Consider the following 19,482-nt stretch of genomic DNA (forward strand, 5'->3'; position numbering starts at 1 on the left):
TGACATCACAGAATCCACTGTGAGGCTACGGCTGGGCTTCGGGACCTAGAAATTCAGACAAAACACTGCATGCGTTCTCAGACTGTATGATTTTTTATTTAAATTGCAGTAAGGAAGCTGAAATGGGCTCTCCAGGGGTATTTCCCAGAGCCCTGTTCCCCTTTGCAGCTCCCAGCTCTAGGTCCTATTGATGGGCTTCAACGGTCACTGGCTCCATGGTCTCAGATGTCACACTGGTGATTTCCAGGCCCTGGCCACTCTCTGCTGTCTCTGTCATGGCCTCCACTCGGGTCCCTTCCACTGGCTCCGCCAGGATGCTCCCATGTTTATTTCGTGATGAGGCCACTGTCTTTTTTGTAAGTCTGGCTCTCACATTCCTGAAGAAAGAGCTGATCCTGCTGAGTATGTTGGTGGTGGGACCTGAACGCGCTGGAGATAAGCTCCTGCCCGATTTGTGCGAGGTCTTGGACTCACTGGTGATAGGAGCACGGCTGATGCCTTTGGGAGCAGCGCCCTGCTCGCTGCCCCCCGGGCTGCCGTGGCCTTTGGCCTTTTGGTCCTCTCTAGTGGCTCTGCGGCCGCCTGAGCACGGGCCAGCTGCTTTGGGGATTGTCTTGCTCCCCGCTGCCTTGTGGTGGCTTTCCACGGAACTGCAGAGCTTGGGGCTCGTCAGAGCTCTGTCCTCTCCCCAGTGCTCCCTCCTCTCCCTTCTTCCCTTGCGGGCCTGGGACACTCTCTGTGAGCTGCCATCCTGTTCGCTCACTTTGCCTTCCTGTGGCAAGCTTGAGACGAGGGTCCCCTCATCGTCCTTGTCGGCTCTTGCTTTGACAGTCTTGCTGGTAGGTTCTGCTCTGACCACAGTCATGCCGGCCCCTGGGGAGAGGCTGGTGGACGTGCTGGAAGCATACTCTGAATTGTTCTCAGCACCTGCCAAGGCCGTTTTCCCGCTCCTCAGGGATGTTGTGGCAGTGTCCCCAGTGGCTCTGTTGGTTTTGCTTCCTCCGGGCCCGTCGCTGGCTGTGGCTGCTATGGCCGTGCTCCGCTCTTCAGCGGCAGGAGACTTGATCACTGCCGTGCTCAAAGCACCCGCTGCGGTGCCTCCTGCCATCCCTGCTGTCTCCACCTTAATCGTTGACTGCGATGCTGATGCTTTGTCGAGCCCTGTAGTAGGTTTTGCTTTCGCAGTGGCCACATCGGGCATGGTATCGGGCTTGTGGGAGTCCAGTTGGATTCCGTGCCCCCCAGCAAAAGCTGCAGGCGTGGCCCCGGCCACCTCAGGGCACGTGTGCAGGCTGCTGACGTTCACCTGGTCCTGATGCCCCTTTCCTTGGAAATCCTCCACGGCCGGGCTCCTCCCGTCCTGCTGCTCCCCGAACACAGGCATGCAGGGCATGTCCCAGACGGGAACGGCATAGGTGTTGCTTTCACTGTCCACTGGTGGTCGCAGGAGGTAAATCAGCTGTTCCCACTCGGCGAAGAGGTCTTCCCGCGCGTCCAGAGGGGGACACAGCTGCAGGTAGAAGCAATGGCCAGTGGCAAGCTTCACACGCAGCTGTTGTTTCTCACGATTGTGAGTGGAGATCCTCACGAACTCCAAGGGAAGGAGCCTGGTGAGCTCTAAGGTCTTTGCAGCCTTGTGGCTCTTGCCCTTGGTGGCCTGTCTGCGCTCGGCGTGCTTTTCACAGCCGGTGGCCCGTTGGGCCAGCAGCATGATGTCTGGGAGCGGGAGGACGGGGCTGGTGGATGTGATGCCCATGGTCACCAGGCCGCCCCAGTTGTGCACGTCAATCGCTTCTCCCCTCTTCGTGACCTGGATGAAGTCGCTCTCGAATATCGGCGCGTACTTGAAATGGTCGTATTCGCCCTTGTGCAGTTGCTGCTGCAGCTTCCCCGTGGTGGTGTTGAACAGGTCCACCCAGGTGCTGCTCCGGGCCGTGTGATACGGGAGCAGAGAGTCCCCACTCATGGCTGTCTTTGATCACGACAGGCAGCGCGGTTAAGGCGGCTCCCTGGCCCTTCCCTCCCTCGGCCTCACTGGCAGAAGAGCGAGCTGTGATGCTCCTGCGTCACACACGCGGCCCTGTGGCAGGTCTTCCAAGCCCGCCCCACAGGCCCCCACGTTTGCCTCCGGGTCTCCCAGAGGCAGGGGTGTGTGTAGGGGCACAGATGATCACAGTTGGGACGCTGTAGGGCGCCTGGAGCCCAGGCTGAATCTCTTCAAGTGTGTCGAGAGGTACGGTAGGCTCCCCCTCCGCCTCACCTCACTTCTGCTTCTGGGTTTTTATCTCCCCAAGAGGCTGTGGTGAACTTCCGTCCTAGTGAGAGAAGTAACCACTTTGTCAGCCTAACCCCCTGGCACAGCCTATTTATCCTCTGATGCCCTTTGTGACCTATCAGTGTCACAAAGCCCTTTGTGACCTATCACTGTCACAGAGCCCTTTGCCTCATCCCCCAGCTGCCCCCTCAGGGCAGGGCCCCCATCCTCTCCCAAACACCCCATTGCCCCCACGGAGGACAGGCCCATCCTGCCAGGGACTCAGGTGCGTTACCAAAATAAAAATGTCTTCAAGTGGGAAAGTTTTGTGTGGGTCCTTTTTCTTTTCCTCCCCCAAATTCAGCTACTGGATGAAATCTATAGCAATGTAAGACGATGGGATCAATTTGAACCATTTAAGCTCATGGTTTAATTGTATCGAATAGGGCAGAGTTGGCAGTGGCGGTCCTTAGTCTGTCCTTTCATAAAATCTCAGTAAACGTGGACGATGGTGAGTGCCAGTTCCCCTGTGAAGCCTTCCCTAACCCAGAACTCCTTCCCATGCCCCAGACCCCCTCCTCTGAATAGATCCAGTCCCCAAACACACGTCTCTCATTGTATTTGTCACTCAGAGTTGTGATCATGACTCGTGCTGTCCTGTCTCCTCCACCATCTGTGTACCTCTGTGCGGGACCGGGGTGGCACACTGTCTGAAAGTTGTTGCACCGAGGTAGCTCCCTCTCTGCACCATCACCTGCCACCTTGAGCAAGTCCTTCAAATGCTCTGAACTTCCGCTTGCTTATCCGCAAAGTGGAAAGACGTGAGAATCGGAAGGGGGCACACACATTCAAGAACTTTATAAACAGCTAAGGGCTATGCACGTGTTGTTTTTCCCGTAAATTTATTTTATTATTTATTGTTGGCTTCTCTTGTTGGGGAGCACGGGCTCTAGGCATGCGGGCTTCGGTAGTTGTGGCTCGCGGGCTCTAGAGCACAGGCTCAGTAGTTGTGGCGCACGGGCTTAGTTGCTCCGTGGCATGTGGGATCTTCCTGGACCAGGGCTCGAACCTGGGTCCCCTGCGTCGGCAGGCGGATCCTTAACCACTGCGCCACCAGGGAAGTCCCTGTGCACGTGTTTTTAATGCATTTTCTTCCTTCAGACTAGTGTTTCCCTGCACTTGCCTGTGTGGAAATCATCAGATCAAAGGAGTGTGATGTGATCTTTTTGTAATTTCTCCTCCTTGGGTCCAAGGAAAAGCTGGTGGAGAGTAAAGCATTAATTGCGGCTCCCTGCAGCTCCTAGTCTTCTGGGAAACTCTGGGTTAATTCTGGGGTCAGGAACCTTGTTTGGCCAGGGGAAATAGTGCATATGTGTAGGTCTTGGGCTGGCTCCCTTTCTCATCAGTGCTCCCCACCAAGTGCCCACCATTCCGTCCACCAACAGAAGAGACCTCTCCCCAGCCTCCCGTGATGAGGTCTGTGGAAGTCACAAACTGGAGGTCCAATCAACAAGGATGCTCTGACCTAACAAATACTCTCCCTCATGTGAGGTTTAAGGATTTGGTTTTGGAGCCCCAGAAGAAAAAAGTTCCTGCAGATTTGGTGTGGAGAAACCCTTGTGAGCAGGGCATTCAAAAGTTGAATTAGTGGCTGGAGGAGGACTGGATGCTGGACGTTCCAGGAGTGAACGCTGGAATTCCAGGTGGGAGCCTGTTTCTGGCCGCAGCCCGGGTCATGCCAGAGGCTAGAGGTAGAAGCGGGGGAGCCAGACACAGCTCAAGGGTGGACTGGATGCTCTCGAGATAAGGCCAGCTAAGAGCTGTGAGCTCACTGAAGTTCGAAAACCGGCTCCCGGCCCCCACCCCTCCCTCCCCTCAATCTAGTAAAATTGATGCTCATCTCTGTAGTGTTGGAACATGATGGTAAGGATGGTGGTGCCGCGGGTTCTTGTGCTGGTCCTAGCTCAGGCTTGTTTGCTTGTTTCCTTCGCATACTACAGACAGGGCTTTGCATAGAGAAGTGGGCTGGTGGATCACTGTTCTGCAAAGATCCCATTGTGCGACTGCAGCAGGTTACCTTCTCTGAGCCTCAGTGTTCTCATCTGTAAAATGGGCATATCGTTCCTTCTTTTCCTAATAACCAAACAAGTGTTCTTGTACTTTACCTTAAATAAATGTCCTTTAAAGATGCCAAGCCTTTCTGACATCATTTTTGTGCATAAATACAAGTGATTAAAAGAGAAAGGCATTGGCCAATAACTTCATCACAACTGCCACGGTGATTGTAGGACCATCCTGATTTCAGAGTTAGTAAAATGTGAAAACTACAACACCTGTGTACCTACCATCTTGCTTCCGAGACAGAACAATTCCCAGCAGCACTAACAGCCTTGTGTCAACCTCCTTGAGCTAGCCTTTCCACCCTAGAGTAAACTGTCCTCAATTTTGTGTTTACTCTTCCCTCAGGTTTAGCTACCGTTTTTTTAAACATGGACCCTATGCAATCCGTTGTTTGAGCTTGTTTCAGAATGGTTCCATGAGTGGAGCTGTATCCCATTCTTTTGATGTTTTTAAAAACCATGAGAAGTTGATCTATGCTAATGTGTGTAGCTCATTTATTTTTCACTATTGAATATGCCAATCTCATCCTATCCTGCTGTATGAATTCTGCTGATGGAAATTTGGGCTGTTGCCCGTGTTGTGCTGTTAAGTTATTTTTGCTCTAAACATTCTCAGAGTTGTTTCTTAGACCATGTGTGTTTCTCCAGGGTATATACCTGGGCAGGGAACGGCTAAGTCTAGATGAGAGTGCTTGCTGTTCTGATTGCTAGCTAATACTGCCGCCCTTATTTCTGTCCACTGAATAGCCCGAGGGGACATGAGTCCTGTTCTGGCTCTGATTACAGACTTTCAGGGGGAATAAGCGTTTATTAAAAGAATAGGGGCGGGCATTCCCTGGTGGCGCAGTCATTGAGAGTCCACCTGAGGATGTAGGGAACATGAGTTGGTGCCCCGGTCCTGGAAGATCCCACAGGCCGCGGAGTGGCTGGGCCCGTGAGCCATGGCCGCTGGGCCTGCGTGTCCGGAGCCTGTGCTCCGTGACGGGAGAGGCCACAACAGTGAGTGGCCCGCGTACCGCAAAAAAAAAAAAAAAAAAAAAAAAAGAATAGCGGGATAGTGAAGGAGAGCTTCCCAGACCATAGTCTGACTTTGAGCCATGGCCCTGGGGGGCAAAGCCAGAAAGGAGTGGAAGCCAGATGGAGCAGTGCTGTTGGCGCTGAGCATGCGTGTGAGGCGGGGCTGCCCTTGCCTGGACACTGGGTCTCAGACTGTGGCACAGCTGACATCACAGAATCCACTGTGAGGCTACGGCTGGGCTTCGGGACCTAGAAATTCAGACAAAACACTGCATGCGTTCTCAGACTGTATGTTTTTTTTATTTAAATTGCAGTAAGGAAGCTGAAATGGGCTCTCCAGGGGTATTTCCCAGAGCCCTGTTCCCCTTTGCAGCTCCCAGCTCTAGGTCCTATTGATGGGCTTCAACGGTCACTGGCTCCATGGTCTCAGATGTCACACCGGTGATTTCCAGGCCCTGGCCACTCTCTGCTGTCTCTGTCATGGCCTCCACTCGGGTCCCTTCCACTGGCTCCGCCAGGATGCTCCCATGTTTATTTCGTGATGAGGCCACTGTCTTTTTTGTAAGTCTGGCTCTCACATTCCTGAAGAAAGAGCTGATCCTGCTGAGTATGTTGGTGGTGGGACCTGAACGCGCTGGAGATAAGCTCCTGCCCGATTTGTGCGAGGTCTTGGACTCACTGGTGATAGGAGCACGGCTGATGCCTTTGGGAGCAGCGCCCTGCTCGCTGCCCCCCGGGCTGCCGTGGCCTTTGGCCTTTTGGTCCTCTCTAGTGGCTCTGCTGCCGCCTGAGCACGGGCCAGCTGCTTTGGGGATTGTCTTGCTCCCCGCTGCCTTGTGGTGGCTTTCCACGGAACTGCAGAGCTTGGGGCTCGTCAGAGCTCTGTCCTCTCCCCAGTGCTCCCTCCTCTCCCTTCTTCCCTTGCGGGCCTGGGACACTCTCTGTGAGCTGCCATCCTGTTCGCTCACTTTGCCTTCCTGTGGCAAGCTTGAGACGAGGGTCCCCTCATCGTCCTTGTCGGCTCTTGCTTTGACAGTCTTGCTGGTAGGTTCTGCTCCGACCACAGTCATGCCGGCCCCTGGGGAGAGGCTGGTGGACGTGCTGGAAGCATACTCTGAATTGTTCTCAGCACCTGCCAAGGCCGTTTTCCCGCTCCTCAGGGATGTTGTGGCAGTGTCCCCAGTGGCTCTGTTGGTTTTGCTTCCTCCGGGCCCGTCGCTGGCTGTGGCTGCTATGGCCGTGCTCCGCTCTTCAGCGGCAGGAGACTTGATCACTGCCGTGCTCAAAGCACCCGCTGCGGTGCCTCCTGCCATCCCTGCTGTCTCCACCTTAATCGTTGACTGCGATGCTGATGCTTTGTCGAGCCCTGTAGTAGGTTTTGCTTTCGCAGTGGCCACATCGGGCATGGTATCGGGCTTGTGGGAGTCCAGTTGGATTCCGTGCCCCCCAGCAAAAGCTGCAGGCGTGGCCCCGGCCACCTCAGGGCACGTGTGAAGGCTGCTGACGTTCACCTGGTCCTGATGCCCCTTTCCTTGGAAATCCTCCACGGCCGGGCTCCTCCCGTCCTGCTGCTCCCCGAACACAGGCATGCAGGGCATGTCCCAGACGGGAACGGCATAGGTGTTGCTTTCACTGTCCACTGGTGGTCGCAGGAGGTAAATCAGCTGTTCCCAATCGGCGAAGAGGTCTTCCCGCGCGTCCAGAGGGGGACACAGCTGCAGGTAGAAGCAGCGGCCAGTGGCAAGCTTCACACGCAGCTGTTGTTTCTCACGATTGTGAGTGGAGATCCTCACGAACTCCAAGGGAAGGAGCCTGGTGAGCTCTAAGGTCTTTGCAGCCTTGTGGCTCTTGCCCTTGGTGGCCTGGCTGCGCTCGGCGTGCTTTTCACAGCCGGTGGCCCGTTGGGCCAGCAGCATGATGTCTGGGAGCGGGAGGACGGGGCTGGTGGATGTGATGCCCATGGTCACCAGGCCGCCCCAGTTGTGCACGTCAATCGCTTCTCCCCTCTTCGTGACCTGGATGAAGTCGCTCTCGAATATCGGCACGTACTTGAAATGGTCGTATTCGCCCTTGTGCAGTTGCTGCTGCAGCTTCCCCGTGGTGGTGTTGAACAGGTCCACCCAGGTGCTGCTCTGGGCCGTGTGATACGGGAGCAGAGAGTCCCCACTCATGGCTGTCTTTGATCACGACAGGCAGCGCAGTTAAGGCGGCTCCCTGGCCCTTCCCTCCCTCGGCCTCACTGGCAGAAGAGCGAGCTGTGATGCTCCTGCGTCACACACGCGGCCCTGTGGCAGGTCTTCCAAGCCCGCCCCACAGGCCCCCACGTTTGCCTCCGGGTCTCCCAGAGGCAGGGGTGTGTGTAGGGGCACAGATGATCACAGTTGGGACGCTGTAGGGCACCTGGAGCCCAGGCTGAATCTCTTCAAGTGTGTCGAGAGGTACGGTAGGCTCCCCCTCCGCCTCACCTCACTTCTGCTTCTGGGTTTTTATCTCCCCAAGAGGCTGTGGTGAACTTCCGTCCTAGTGAGAGAAGTAACCACTTTGTCAGCCTAACCCCCTGGCACAGCCTATTTATCCTCTGATGCCCTTTGTGACCTATCAGTGTCAAAAAGCCCTTTGTGACCTATCACTGTCACAGAGCCCTTTGCCTCATCCCCCAGCTGCCCCCTCAGGGCAGGGCCCCCATCCTCTCCCAAACACCCCATTGCCCCCACGGAGGACAGGCCCATCCTGCCAGGGACTCAGGTGCGTTACCAAAATAAAAATGTCTTCAAGTGGGAAAGTTTTGTGTGGGTCCTTTTTCTTTTCCTCCCCCAAATTCAGCTACTGGATGAAATCTATAGCAATGTAAGACGATGGGATCAATTTGAACCATTTAAGCTCATGGTTTAATTGTATCGAATAGGGCAGAGTTGGCAGTGGCGGTCCTTACTCTGTCCTTTCATAAAATCTCAGTAAACGTGGACGATGGTGAGTGCCAGTTCCCCTGTGAAGCCTTCCCTAACCCAGAACTCCTTCCCATGCCCCAGACCCCCTCCTCTGAATAGATCCAGTCCCCAAACACACGTCTCTCATTGTATTTGTCACTCAGAGTTGTGATCATGACTCGTGCTGTCCTGTCTCCTCTACCATCTGTGTACCTCTGTGCAGGACCGGGGTGGCACACTGTCTGAAAGTTGTTGCACCGAGGTAGCTCCCTCTCTGCACCATCACCTGCCACCTTGAGCAAGTCCTTCAAATGCTCTGAACTTCCGCTTGCTTATCCGCAAAGTGGAAAGACGTGAGAATCGGAAGGGGGCACACACATTCAAGAACTTTATAAACAGCTAAGGGCTATGCACGTGTTGTTTTTCCCGTAAATTTATTTTATTTTTTATTGTTGGCTCCTCTTGTTGGGGAGCACGGGCTCTAGGCGTGCGGGCTTCGGTAGTTGTGGCTCGCGGGCTCTAGAGCACAGGCTCAGTAGTTGTGGCGCACGGGCTTAGTTGCTCCGTGGCATGTGGGATCTTCCTGGATCAGGGCTCGAACCTGGGTCCCCTGCGTCGGCAGGCGGATCCTTAACCACTGCGCCACCAGGGAAGTCCCTGTGCACGTGTTTTTAATGCATTTTCTTCCTTCAGACTAGTGTTTCCCTGCACTTGCCTGTGTGGAAATCATCAGATCAAAGGAGTGTGATGTGATCTTTTTGTAATTTCTCCTCCTTGGGTCCAAGGAAAAGCTGGTGGAGAGTAAAGCATTAATTGCGGCTCCCTGCAGCTCCTAGTCTTCTGGGAAACTCTGGGTTAATTCTGGGGTCAGGAACCTTGTTTGGCCAGGGGAAACAGTGCATATGTGTAGGTCTTGGGCTGGCTCCCTTTCTCATCAGTGCTCCCCACCAAGTGCCCACCATTCCGTCCACCAACAGAAGAGACCTCTCCCCAGCCTCCCGTGATGAGGTCTGTGGAAGTCACAAACTGGAGGTCCAATCAACAAGGATGCTCTGACCTAACAAATACTCTCCCTCATGTGAGGTTTAAGGATTTGGTTTTGGAGCCCCAGAAGAAAAAAGTTCCTGCAGATTTGGTGTGGAGAAACCCTTGTGAGCAGGGCATTCAAAAGTTGAATTAGTGGCTGGAGGAGGACTGGATGCTGGACGTTCCAGGAGTGAACGCTGGAATTCCAGGTGGGAGCCTGTTTCTGGCCGCAGCCCGGGTCATGCCAGAGGCTAGAGGTAGAAGCCTGGGAGCCAGACACAGCTCAAGGGTGGACTGGATGCTCTCGAGATAAGGCCAGCTAAGAGCTGTGAGCTCACTGAAGTTCGAAAACCGGCTCCCGGCCCCCACCCCTCCCTCCCCTCAATCTAGTAAAATTGATGCTCATCTCTGTAGTGTTGGAACATGATGGTAAGGATGGTGGTGCCGCGGGTTCTTGTGCTGGTCCTAGCTCAGGCTTGTTTGCTTGTTTCCTTCGCATACTACAGACAGGGCTTTGCATAGAGAAGTGGGCTGGTGGATCACTGTTCTGCAAAGATCCCATTGTGCGACTGCAGCAGGTTACCTTCTCTGAGCCTCAGTGTTCTCATCTGTAAAATGGGCATGTCGTTCCTTCTTTTCCTAATAACCAAACAAGTGTTCTTGTACTTTACCTTAAATAAATGTCCTTTAAAGATGCCAAGCCTTTCTGACATCATTTTTGTGCATAAATACAAGTGATTAAAAGAGAAAGGCATTGGCCAATAACTTCATCACAACTGCCACGGTGATTGTAGGACCATCCTGATTTCAGAGTTAGTAAAATGTGAAAACTACAACACCTGTGTACCTACCATCTTGCTTCAGAGACAGAACAATTCCCAGCAGCACTAACAGCCTTGTGTCAACCTCCTTGAGCTAGCCTTTCCACCCTAGAGTAAACTGTCCTCAATTTTGTGTTTACTCTTCCCTCAGGTTTAGCTACCGTTTTTTTAAACATGGACCCTATGCAATCCGTTGTTTGAGCTTGTTTCAGAATGGTTCCATGAGTGGAACTGTATCCCATTCTTTTGATGTTTTTAAAAACCATGAGAAGTTGATCTATGCTAATGTGTGTAGCTCATTTATTTTTCACTATTGAATATGCCAATCTCATCCTATCCTGCTGTATGAATTCTGCTGATGGAAATTTGGGCTGTTGCCCGTGTTGTGCTGTTAAGTTATTTTTGCTCTAAACATTCTCAGAGTTGTTTCTTAGACCATGTGTGTTTCTCCAGGGTATATACCTGGGCAGGGAACGGCTAAGTCTAGATGAGAGTGCTTGCTGTTCTGATTGCTAGCTAATACTGCCGCCCTTATTTCTGTCCACTGAATAGCCCGAGGGGACATGAGTCCTGTTCTGGCTCTGTTTACAGACTTTCAGGGGGAATAAGCGTTTATTAAAAGAATAGGGGTGGGCATTCCCTGGTGGCGCAGTCATTGAGAGTCCACCTGAGGATGCAGGGAACATGAGTTCGTGCCCCGGTCCTGGAAGATCCCACAGGCCGCGGAGCGGCTGGGCCCGTGAGCCATGGCCGCTGGGCCTGCGTGTCCGGAGCCTGTGCTCCATGACGGGAGAGGCCACAACAGTGAGAGGCCCGCGTACCGCAAAAAAAAAAAAAAAAAAAAAAAAAGAATAGCGGGATAGTGAAGGAGAGCTTCCCAGACCATAGTCTGACTTTGAGCCATGGCCCTGGGGGGCAAAGCCAGAAAGGAGTGGAAGCCAGATGGAGCAGTGCTGTTGGCGCTGAGCATGCGTGTGAGGCGGGGCTGCCCTTGCCTGGACACTGGGTCTCAGACTGTGGCACAGCTGACATCACAGAATCCACTGTGAGGCTACGGCTGGGCTTCGGGACCTAGAAATTCAGACAAAACACTGCATGCGTTCTCAGACTGTATGTTTTTTTTATTTAAATTGCAGTAAGGAAGCTGAAATGGGCTCTCCAGGGGTATTTCCCAGAGCCCTGTTCCCCTTTGCAGCTCCCAGCTCTAGGTCCTATTGATGGGCTTCAACGGTCACTGGCTCCATGGTCTCAGATGTCACACCGGTGATTTCCAGGCCCTGGCCACTCTCTGCTGTCTCTGTCATGGCCTCCACTCGGGTCCCTTCCACTGGCTCCGCCAGGATGCTCCCATGTTTATTTCGTGATGAGGCCACTGTCTTTTTTGTAAGTCTGGCTCTCACATTCCTGAAGAAAGAGCTGATCCTGCTGAGTATGTTGGTGGTGGGACCTGAACGCGCTGGAGATAAGCTCCTGCCCGATTTGTGCGAGGTCTTGGACTCACTGGTGATAGGAGCACGGCTGATGCCTTTGGGAGCAGCGCCCTGCTCGCTGCCCCCCGGGCTGCCGTGGCCTTTGGCCTTTTGGTCCTCTCTAGTGGCTCTGCGGCCGCCTGAGCACGGGCCAGCTGCTTTGGGGATTGTCTTGCTCCCCGCTGCCTTGTGGTGGCTTTCCACGGAACTGCAGAGCTTGGGGCTCGTCAGAGCTCTGTCCTCTCCCCAGTGCTCCCTCCTCTCCCTTCTTCCCTTGCGGGCCTGGGACACTCTCTGTGAGCTGCCATCCTGTTCGCTCACTTTGCCTTCCTGTGGCAAGCTTGAGACGAGGGTCCCCTCATCGTCCTTGTCGGCTCTTGCTTTGACAGTCTTGCTGGTAGGTTCTGCTCCGACCACAGTCATGCCGGCCCCTGGGGAGAGGCTGGTGGACGTGCTGGAAGCATACTCTGAATTGTTCTCAGCACCTGCCAAGGCCGTTTTCCCGCTCCTCAGGGATGTTGTGGCAGTGTCCCCAGTGGCTCTGTTGGTTTTGCTTCCTCCGGGCCCGTCGCTGGCTGTGGCTGCTACGGCCGTGCTCCGCTCTTCAGTGGCAGGAGACTTGATCACTGCCGTGCTCAAAGCACCCGCTGCGGTGCCTCCTGCCATCCCTGCTGTCTCCACCTTAATCGTTGACTGCGATGCTGATGCTTTGTCGAGCCCTGTAGTAGGTTTTGCTTTCGCAGTGGCCACATCGGGCATGGTATCGGGCTTGTGGGAGTCCAGTTGGATTCCGTGACCCCCAGCAAAAGCTGCAGGCGTGGCCCCGGCCACCTCAGGGCACGTGTGCAGGCTGCTGACGTTCACCTGGTCCTGATGCCCCTTTCCTTGGAAATCCTCCACGGCCGGGCTCCTCCCGTCCTGCTGCTCCCTGAACACAGGCATGCAGGGCATGTCCCAGACGGGAACGGCATAGGTGTTGCTTTCACTGTCCATTGGTGGTCGCAGGAGGTAAATCAGCTGTTCCCACTCGGCGAAGAGGTCTTCCCGCGCGTCCAGAGGGGGACACAGCTGCAGGTAGAAGCAGCGGCCAGTGGCAAGCTTCACACGCAGCTGTTGTTTCTCACGATTGTGAGTGGAGATCCTCACGAACTCCAAGGGAAGGAGCCTGGTGAGCTCTAAGGTCTTTGCAGCCTTGTGGCTCTTGCCCTTGGTGGCCTGGCTGCGCTCGGCGTGCTTTTCACAGCCGGTGGCCCGTTGGGCCAGCAGCATGATGTCTGGGAGCGGGAGGACGGGGCTGGTGGATGTGATGCCCATGGTCACCAGGCCGCCCCAGTTGTGCACGTCAATCGCTTCTCCCCTCTTCGTGACCTGGATGAAGTCGCTCTCGAATATCGGCGCGTACTTGAAATGGTCGTATTCGCCCTTGTGCAGTTGCTGCTGCAGCTTCCCCGTGGTGGTGTTGAACAGGTCCACCCAGGTGCTGCTCCGGGCCGTGTGATACGGGAGCAGAGAGTCCCCACTCATGGCTGTCTTTGATCACGACAGGCAGCGCGGTTAAGGCGGCTCCCTGGCCCTTCCCTCCCTCGGCCTCACTGGCAGAAGAGCGAGCTGTGATGCTCCTGCGTCACACACGCGGCCCTGTGGCAGGTCTTCCAAGCCCGCCCCACAGGCCCCCACGTTTGCCTCCGGGTCTCCCAGAGGCAGGGGTGTGTGTAGGGGCACAGATGATCACAGTTGGGACGCTGTAGGGCGCCTGGAGCCCAGGCTGAATCTCTTCAAGTGTGTCGAGAGGTACGGTAGGCTCCCCCTCCGCCTCACCTCACTTCTGCTTCTGGGTTTTTATCTCCCCAAGAGGCTGTGGTGAACTTCCGTCCTAGTGAGAGAAGTAACCACTTTGTCAGCCTAACCCCCTGGCACATCCTATTTATCCTCTGATGCCCTTTGTGACCTATCAGTGTCAAAAAGCCCTTTGTGACCTATCACTGTCACAGAGCCCTTTGCCTCATCCCCCAGCTGCCCCCTCAGGGCAGGGCCCCCATCCTCTCCCAAACACCCCATTGCCCCCACGGAGGACAGGCCCATCCTGCCAGGGACTCAGGTGCGTTACCAAAATAAAAATGTCTTCAAGTGGGAAAGTTTTGTGTGGGTCCTTTTTCTTTTCCTCCCCCAAATTCAGCTACTGGATGAAATCTATAGCAATGTAAGACGATGGGATCAATTTGAACCATTTAAGCTCATGGTTTAATTGTATCGAATAGGGCAGAGTTGGCAGTGGCGGTCCTTACTCTGTCCTTTCATAAAATCTCAGTAAACGTGGACGATGGTGAGTGCCAGTTCCCCTGTGAAGCCTTCCCTAACCCAGAACTCCTTCCCATGCCCCAGACCCCCTCCTCTGAATAGATCCAGTCCCCAAACACACGTCTCTCATTGTATTTGTCACTCAGAGTTGTGATCATGACTCGTGCTGTCCTGTCTCCTCCACCATCTGTGTACCTCTGTGCGGGACCGGGGTGGCACACTGTCTGAAAGTTGTTGCACCGAGGTAGCTCCCTCTCTGCACCATCACCTGCCACCTTGAGCAAGTCCTTCAAATGCTCTGAACTTCCGCTTGCTTATCCGCAAAGTGGAAAGACGTGAGAATCGGAAGGGGGCACACACATTCAAGAACTTTATAAACAGCTAAGGGCTATGCACGTGTTGTTTTTCCCGTAAATTTATTTTATTATTTATTGTTGGCTTCTCTTGTTGGGGAGCACGGGCTCTAGGCGTGCGGGCTTCGGTAGTTGTGGCTCGCGGGCTCTAGAGCACAGGCTCAGTAGTTGTGGCGCACGGGCTTAGTTGCTCCGTGGCATGTGGGATCTTCCTGGACCAGGGCTCGAACCTGGGTCCCCTGCGTCGGCAGGCGGATCCTTAACCACTGCGCCACCAGGGAAGTCCCTGTGCACGTGTTTTTAATGCATTTTCTTCCTTCAGACTAGTGTTTCCCTGCACTTGCCTGTGTGGAAATCATCAGATCAAAGGAGTGTGATGTGATCTTTTTGTAATTTCTCCTCCTTGGGTCCAAGGAAAAGCTGGTGGAGAGTAAAGCATTAATTGCGGCTCCCTGCAGCTCCTAGTCTTCTGGGAAACTCTGGGTTAATTCTGGGGTCAGGAACCTTGTTTGGCCAGGGGAAACAGTGCATATGTGTAGGTCTTGGGCTGGCTCCCTTTCTCATCAGTGCTCCCCACCAAGTGCCCACCATTCCGTCCACCAACAGAAGAGACCTCTCCCCAGCCTCCCGTGATGAGGTCTGTGGAAGTCACAAACTGGAGGTCCAATCAACAAGGATGCTCTGACCGAACAAATACTCTCCCTCATGTGAGGTTTAAGGATTTGGTTTTGGAGCCCCAGAAGAAAAAAGTTCCTGCAGATTTGGTGTGGAGAAACCCTTGTGAGCAGGGCATTCAAAAGTTGAATTAGTGGCTGGAGGAGGACAGGATGCTGGACGTTCCAGGAGTGAACGCTGGAATTCCAGGTGGGAGCCTGTTTCTGGCCGCAGCCCGGGTCATGCCACAGGCTAGAGGTAGAAGCCTGGGAGCCAGACACAGCTCAAGGGTGGACTGGATGCTCTCGAGATAAGGCCAGCTAAGAGCTGTGTGCTCACTGAAGTTCGAAAACCGGCTCCCGGCCCCCACCCCTCCCTCCCCTCAATCTAGTAAAATTGATGCTCATCTCTGTAGTGTTGGAACATGATGGTAAGGATGGTGGTGCCACGGGTTCTTGTGCTGGTCCTAGCTCAGGCTTGTTTGCTTGCTTCCTTCGCATACAACAGACAGGGCTTTGCATAGAGAAGTGGGCTGGTGGATCACTGTTCTGCAAAGATCCCATTGTGCGACTGCAGCAGGTTACCTTCTCTGAGCCTCAGTGTTCTCATCTGTAAAACAGGCATATCGTTCCTTCTTTTCCTAATAACCAAACAAGTGTTCTTGTACTTTACCTTAAATAAATGTCCTTTAAAGATGCCAAGCCTTTCTGACATCATTTTTGTGCATAAATACAATGATTAAAAGAGAAAGGCATTGGCCAATAACTTCATCACAACTGCCACGGTGATTGTAGGACCATCCTGATTTCAGAGTTAGTAAAATGTGAAAACTACAACACCTGTGTACCTACCATCTTGCTTCCGAGACAGAACAATTCCCAGCAGCACTAACAGCCTTGTGTCAACCTCCTTGAGCTAGCCTTTCCACCCTAGAGTAAACTGTCCTCAATTTTGTGTTTACTCTTCCCTCAGGTTTAGCTACCGTTTTTTTAAACATGGACCCTATGCAATCCGTTGTTTGAGCTTGTTTCAGAATGGTTCCATGAGTGGAACTGTATCCCATTCTTTTGATGTTTTTAAAAACCATGAGAAGTTGATCTATGCTAATGTGTGTAGCTCATTTATTTTTCACTATTGAATATGCCAATCTCATCCTATCCTGCTGTATGAATTCTGCTGATGGAAATTTGGGCTGTTGCCCGTGTTGTGCTGTTAAGTTATTTTTGCTCTAAACATTCTCAGAGTTGTTTCTTAGACCATGTGTGTTTCTCCAGGGTATATACCTGGGCAGGGAACGGCTAAGTCTAGTTGAGAGTGCTTGCTGTTCTGTTTGCTAGCTAATACTGCCGCCCTTATTTCTGTCCACTGAATAGCCCGAGGGGACATGAGTCCTGTTCTGGCTCTGTTTACAGACCTTCAGGGGGAATAAGCGTTTATTAAAAGAATAGGGGCGGGCATTCCCTGGTGGCGCAGTCATTGAGAGTCCACCTGAGGATGCAAGGAACATGAGTTGGTGCCCCGGTCCTGGAAGATCCCACAGGCCGCGGAGCGGCTGGGCCCGTGAGCCATGGCCGCTGGGCCTGCGTGTCCGGAGCCTGTGCTCCGTGACGGGAGAGGCCACAACAGTGAGTGGCCCGCGTACTGCAAAAAAAAAAAAAAACAAAGAATAGCGGGATAGTGAAGGAGAGCTTCCCAGACCATAGTCTGACTTTGAGCCATGGCCCTGGGGGGCAAAGCCAGAAAGGAGTGGAAGCCAGATGGAGCAGTGCTGTTGGCGCTGAGCATGCGTGTGAGGCGGGGCTGCCCTTGCCTGGACACTGGGTCTCAGACTGTGGCACAGCTGACATCACAGAATCCACTGTGAGGCTACGGCTGGGCTTCGGGACCTAGAAATTCAGACAAAACACTGCATGCGTTCTCAGACTGTATGTTTTTTTTATTTAAATTGCAGTAAGGAAGCTGAAATGGGCTCTCCAGGGGTATTTCCCAGAGCCCTGTTCCCCTTTGCAGCTCCCAGCTCTAGGTCCTATTGATGGGCTTCAACGGTCACTGGCTCCATGGTCTCAGATGTCACACCGGTGATTTCCAGGCCCTGGCCACTCTCTGCTGTCTCTGTCATGGCCTCCACTCGGGTCCCTTCCACTGGCTCCGCCAGGATGCTCCCATGTTTATTTCGTGATGAGGCCACTGTCTTTTTTGTAAGTCTGGCTCTCACATTCCTGAAGAAAGAGCTGATCCTGCTGAGTATGTTGGTGGTGGGACCTGAACGCGCTGGAGATAAGCTCCTGCCCGATTTGTGCGAGGTCTTGGACTCACTGGTGATAGGAGCACGGCTGATGCCTTTGGGAGCAGCGCCCTGCTCGCTGCCCCCCGGGCTGCCGTGGCCTTTGGCCTTTTGGTCCTCTCTAGTGGCTCTGCGGCCGCCTGAGCACGGGCCAGCTGCTTTGGGGATTGTCTTGCTCCCCGCTGCCTTGTGGTGGCTTTCCACGGAACTGCAGAGCTTGGGGCTCGTCAGAGCTCTGTCCTCTCCCCAGTGCTCCCTCCTCTCCCTTCTTCCCTTGCGGGCCTGGGACACTCTCTGTGAGCTGCCATCCTGTTCGCTCACTTTGCCTTCCTGTGGCAAGCTTGAGACGAGGGTCCCCTCATCGTCCTTGTCGGCTCTTGCTTTGACAGTCTTGCTGGTAGGTTCTGCTCCGACCACAGTCATGCCGGCCCCTGGGGAGAGGCTGGTGGACGTGCTGGAAGCATACTCTGAATTGTTCTCAGCACCTGCCAAGGCCGTTTTCCCGCTCCTCAGGGATGTTGTGGCAGTGTCCCCAGTGGCTCTGTTGGTTTTGCTTCCTCCGGGCCCGTCGCTGGCTGTGGCTGCTACGGCCGTGCTCCGCTCTTCAGTGGCAGGAGACTTGATCACTGCCGTGCTCAAAGCACCCGCTGCGGTGCCTCCTGCCATCCCTGCTGTCTCCACCTTAATCGTTGACTGCGATGCTGATGCTTTGTCGAGCCCTGTAGTAGGTTTTGCTTTCGCAGTGGCCACATCGGGCATGGTATCGGGCTTGTGGGAGTCCAGTTGGATTCCGTGCCCCCCAGCAAAAGCTGCAGGCGTGGCCCCGGCCACCTCAGGGCACGTGTGCAGGCTGCTGACGTTCACCTGGTCCTGATGCCCCTTTCCTTGGAAATCCTCCACGGCCGGGCTCCTCCCGTCCTGCTGCTCCCTGAACACAGGCATGCAGGGCATGTCCCAGACGGGAACGGCATAGGTGTTGCTTTCACTGTCCATTGGTGGTCGCAGGAGGTAAATCAGCTGTTCCCACTCGGCGAAGAGGTCTTCCCGCGCGTCCAGAGGGGGACACAGCTGCAGGTAGAAGCAGCGGCCAGTGGCAAGCTTCACACGCAGCTGTTGTTTCTCACGATTGTGAGTGGAGATCCTCACGAACTCCAAGGGAAGGAGCCTGGTGAGCTCTAAGGTCTTTGCAGCCTTGTGGCTCTTGCCCTTGGTGGCCTGGCTGCGCTCGGCGTGCTTTTCACAGCCGGTGGCCCGTTGGGCCAGCAGCATGATGTCTGGGAGCGGGAGGACGGGGCTGGTGGATGTGATGCCCATGGTCACCAGGCCGCCCCAGTTGTGCACGTCAATCGCTTCTCCCCTCTTCGTGACCTGGATGAAGTCGCTCTCGAATATCGGCGCGTACTTGAAATGGTCGTATTCGCCCTTGTGCAGTTGCTGCTGCAGCTTCCCCGTGGTGGTGTTGAACAGGTCCACCCAGGTGCTGCTCCGGGCCGTGTGATACGGGAGCAGAGAGTCCCCACTCATGGCTGTCTTTGATCACGACAGGCAGCGCGGTTAAGGCGGCTCCCTGGCCCTTCCCTCCCTCGGCCTCACTGGCAGAAGAGCGAGCTGTGATGCTCCTGCGTCACACACGCGGCCCTGTGGCAGGTCTTCCAAGCCCGCCCCACAGGCCCCCACGTTTGCCTCCGGGTCTCCCAGAGGCAGGGGTGTGTGTAGGGGCACAGATGATCACAGTTGGGACGCTGTAGGGCGCCTGGAGCCCAGGCTGAATCTCTTCAAGTGTGTCGAGAGGTACGGTAGGCTCCCCCTCCGCCTCACCTCACTTCTGCTTCTGGGTTTTTATCTCCCCAAGAGGCTGTGGTGAACTTCCGTCCTAGTGAGAGAAGTAACCACTTTGTCAGCCTAACCCCCTGGCACAGCCTATTTATCCTCTGATGCCCTTTGTGACCTATCAGTGTCACAAAGCCCTTTGTGACCTATCACTGTCACAGAGCCCTTTGCCTCATCCCCCAGCTGCCCCCTCAGGGCAGGGCCCCCATCCTCTCCCAAACACCCCATTGCCCCCACGGAGGACAGGCCCATCCTGCCAGGGACTCAGGTGCGTTACCAAAATAAAAATGTCTTCAAGTGGGAAAGTTTTGTGTGGGTCCTTTTTCTTTTCCTCCCCCAAATTCAGCTACTGGATGAAATCTATAGCAATGTAAGACGATGGGATCAATTTGAACCATTTAAGCTCATGGTTTAATTGTATCGAATAGG

At 54.4% G+C, this 19,482-nt stretch overlaps 3 protein-coding genes across 3 annotated transcripts; all 3 read right to left on the minus strand.

Moving 5' to 3' along the window:
• Nucleotides 1-1,153: 1,153 nt before the first annotated feature.
• LOC309801667 (Golgi-associated RAB2 interactor protein 4-like) lies at nucleotides 1,154-1,966 on the minus strand (the record flags this gene model as incomplete). Its single annotated transcript, XM_082646742.1, has 1 exon — nucleotides 1,154-1,966. A coding segment is annotated over one exon (813 nt), but the record flags the coding sequence as incomplete, so codon positions are not given.
• A 3,255-nt stretch (nucleotides 1,967-5,221) lies between these two features.
• LOC309801668 (Golgi-associated RAB2 interactor protein 4-like) lies at nucleotides 5,222-13,158 on the minus strand (the record flags this gene model as incomplete). The annotated part of the gene is made up of 2 exons (XM_082646743.1): nucleotides 5,222-5,236; nucleotides 12,316-13,158. 2 exons carry the CDS (start codon nucleotides 13,156-13,158, stop codon nucleotides 5,222-5,224), a joined length of 858 nt encoding a protein of 285 aa, XP_082502869.1.
• A 3,254-nt stretch (nucleotides 13,159-16,412) lies between these two features.
• LOC309801669 (Golgi-associated RAB2 interactor protein 4-like) lies at nucleotides 16,413-18,747 on the minus strand (the record flags this gene model as incomplete). The annotated part of the gene is made up of 2 exons (XM_082646744.1): nucleotides 16,413-16,427; nucleotides 17,905-18,747. 2 exons carry the CDS (start codon nucleotides 18,745-18,747, stop codon nucleotides 16,413-16,415), a joined length of 858 nt encoding a protein of 285 aa, XP_082502870.1.
• Between the last annotated feature and the right edge of the window lie 735 nt (nucleotides 18,748-19,482).

The sequence above is a fragment of the Mesoplodon mirus genome, assembly GCF_964341445.2.
Source record: "Mesoplodon mirus genome assembly, contig: SUPER_3_unloc_2, whole genome shotgun sequence".
NCBI lineage: Eukaryota > Metazoa > Chordata > Mammalia > Artiodactyla > Ziphiidae > Mesoplodon > Mesoplodon mirus.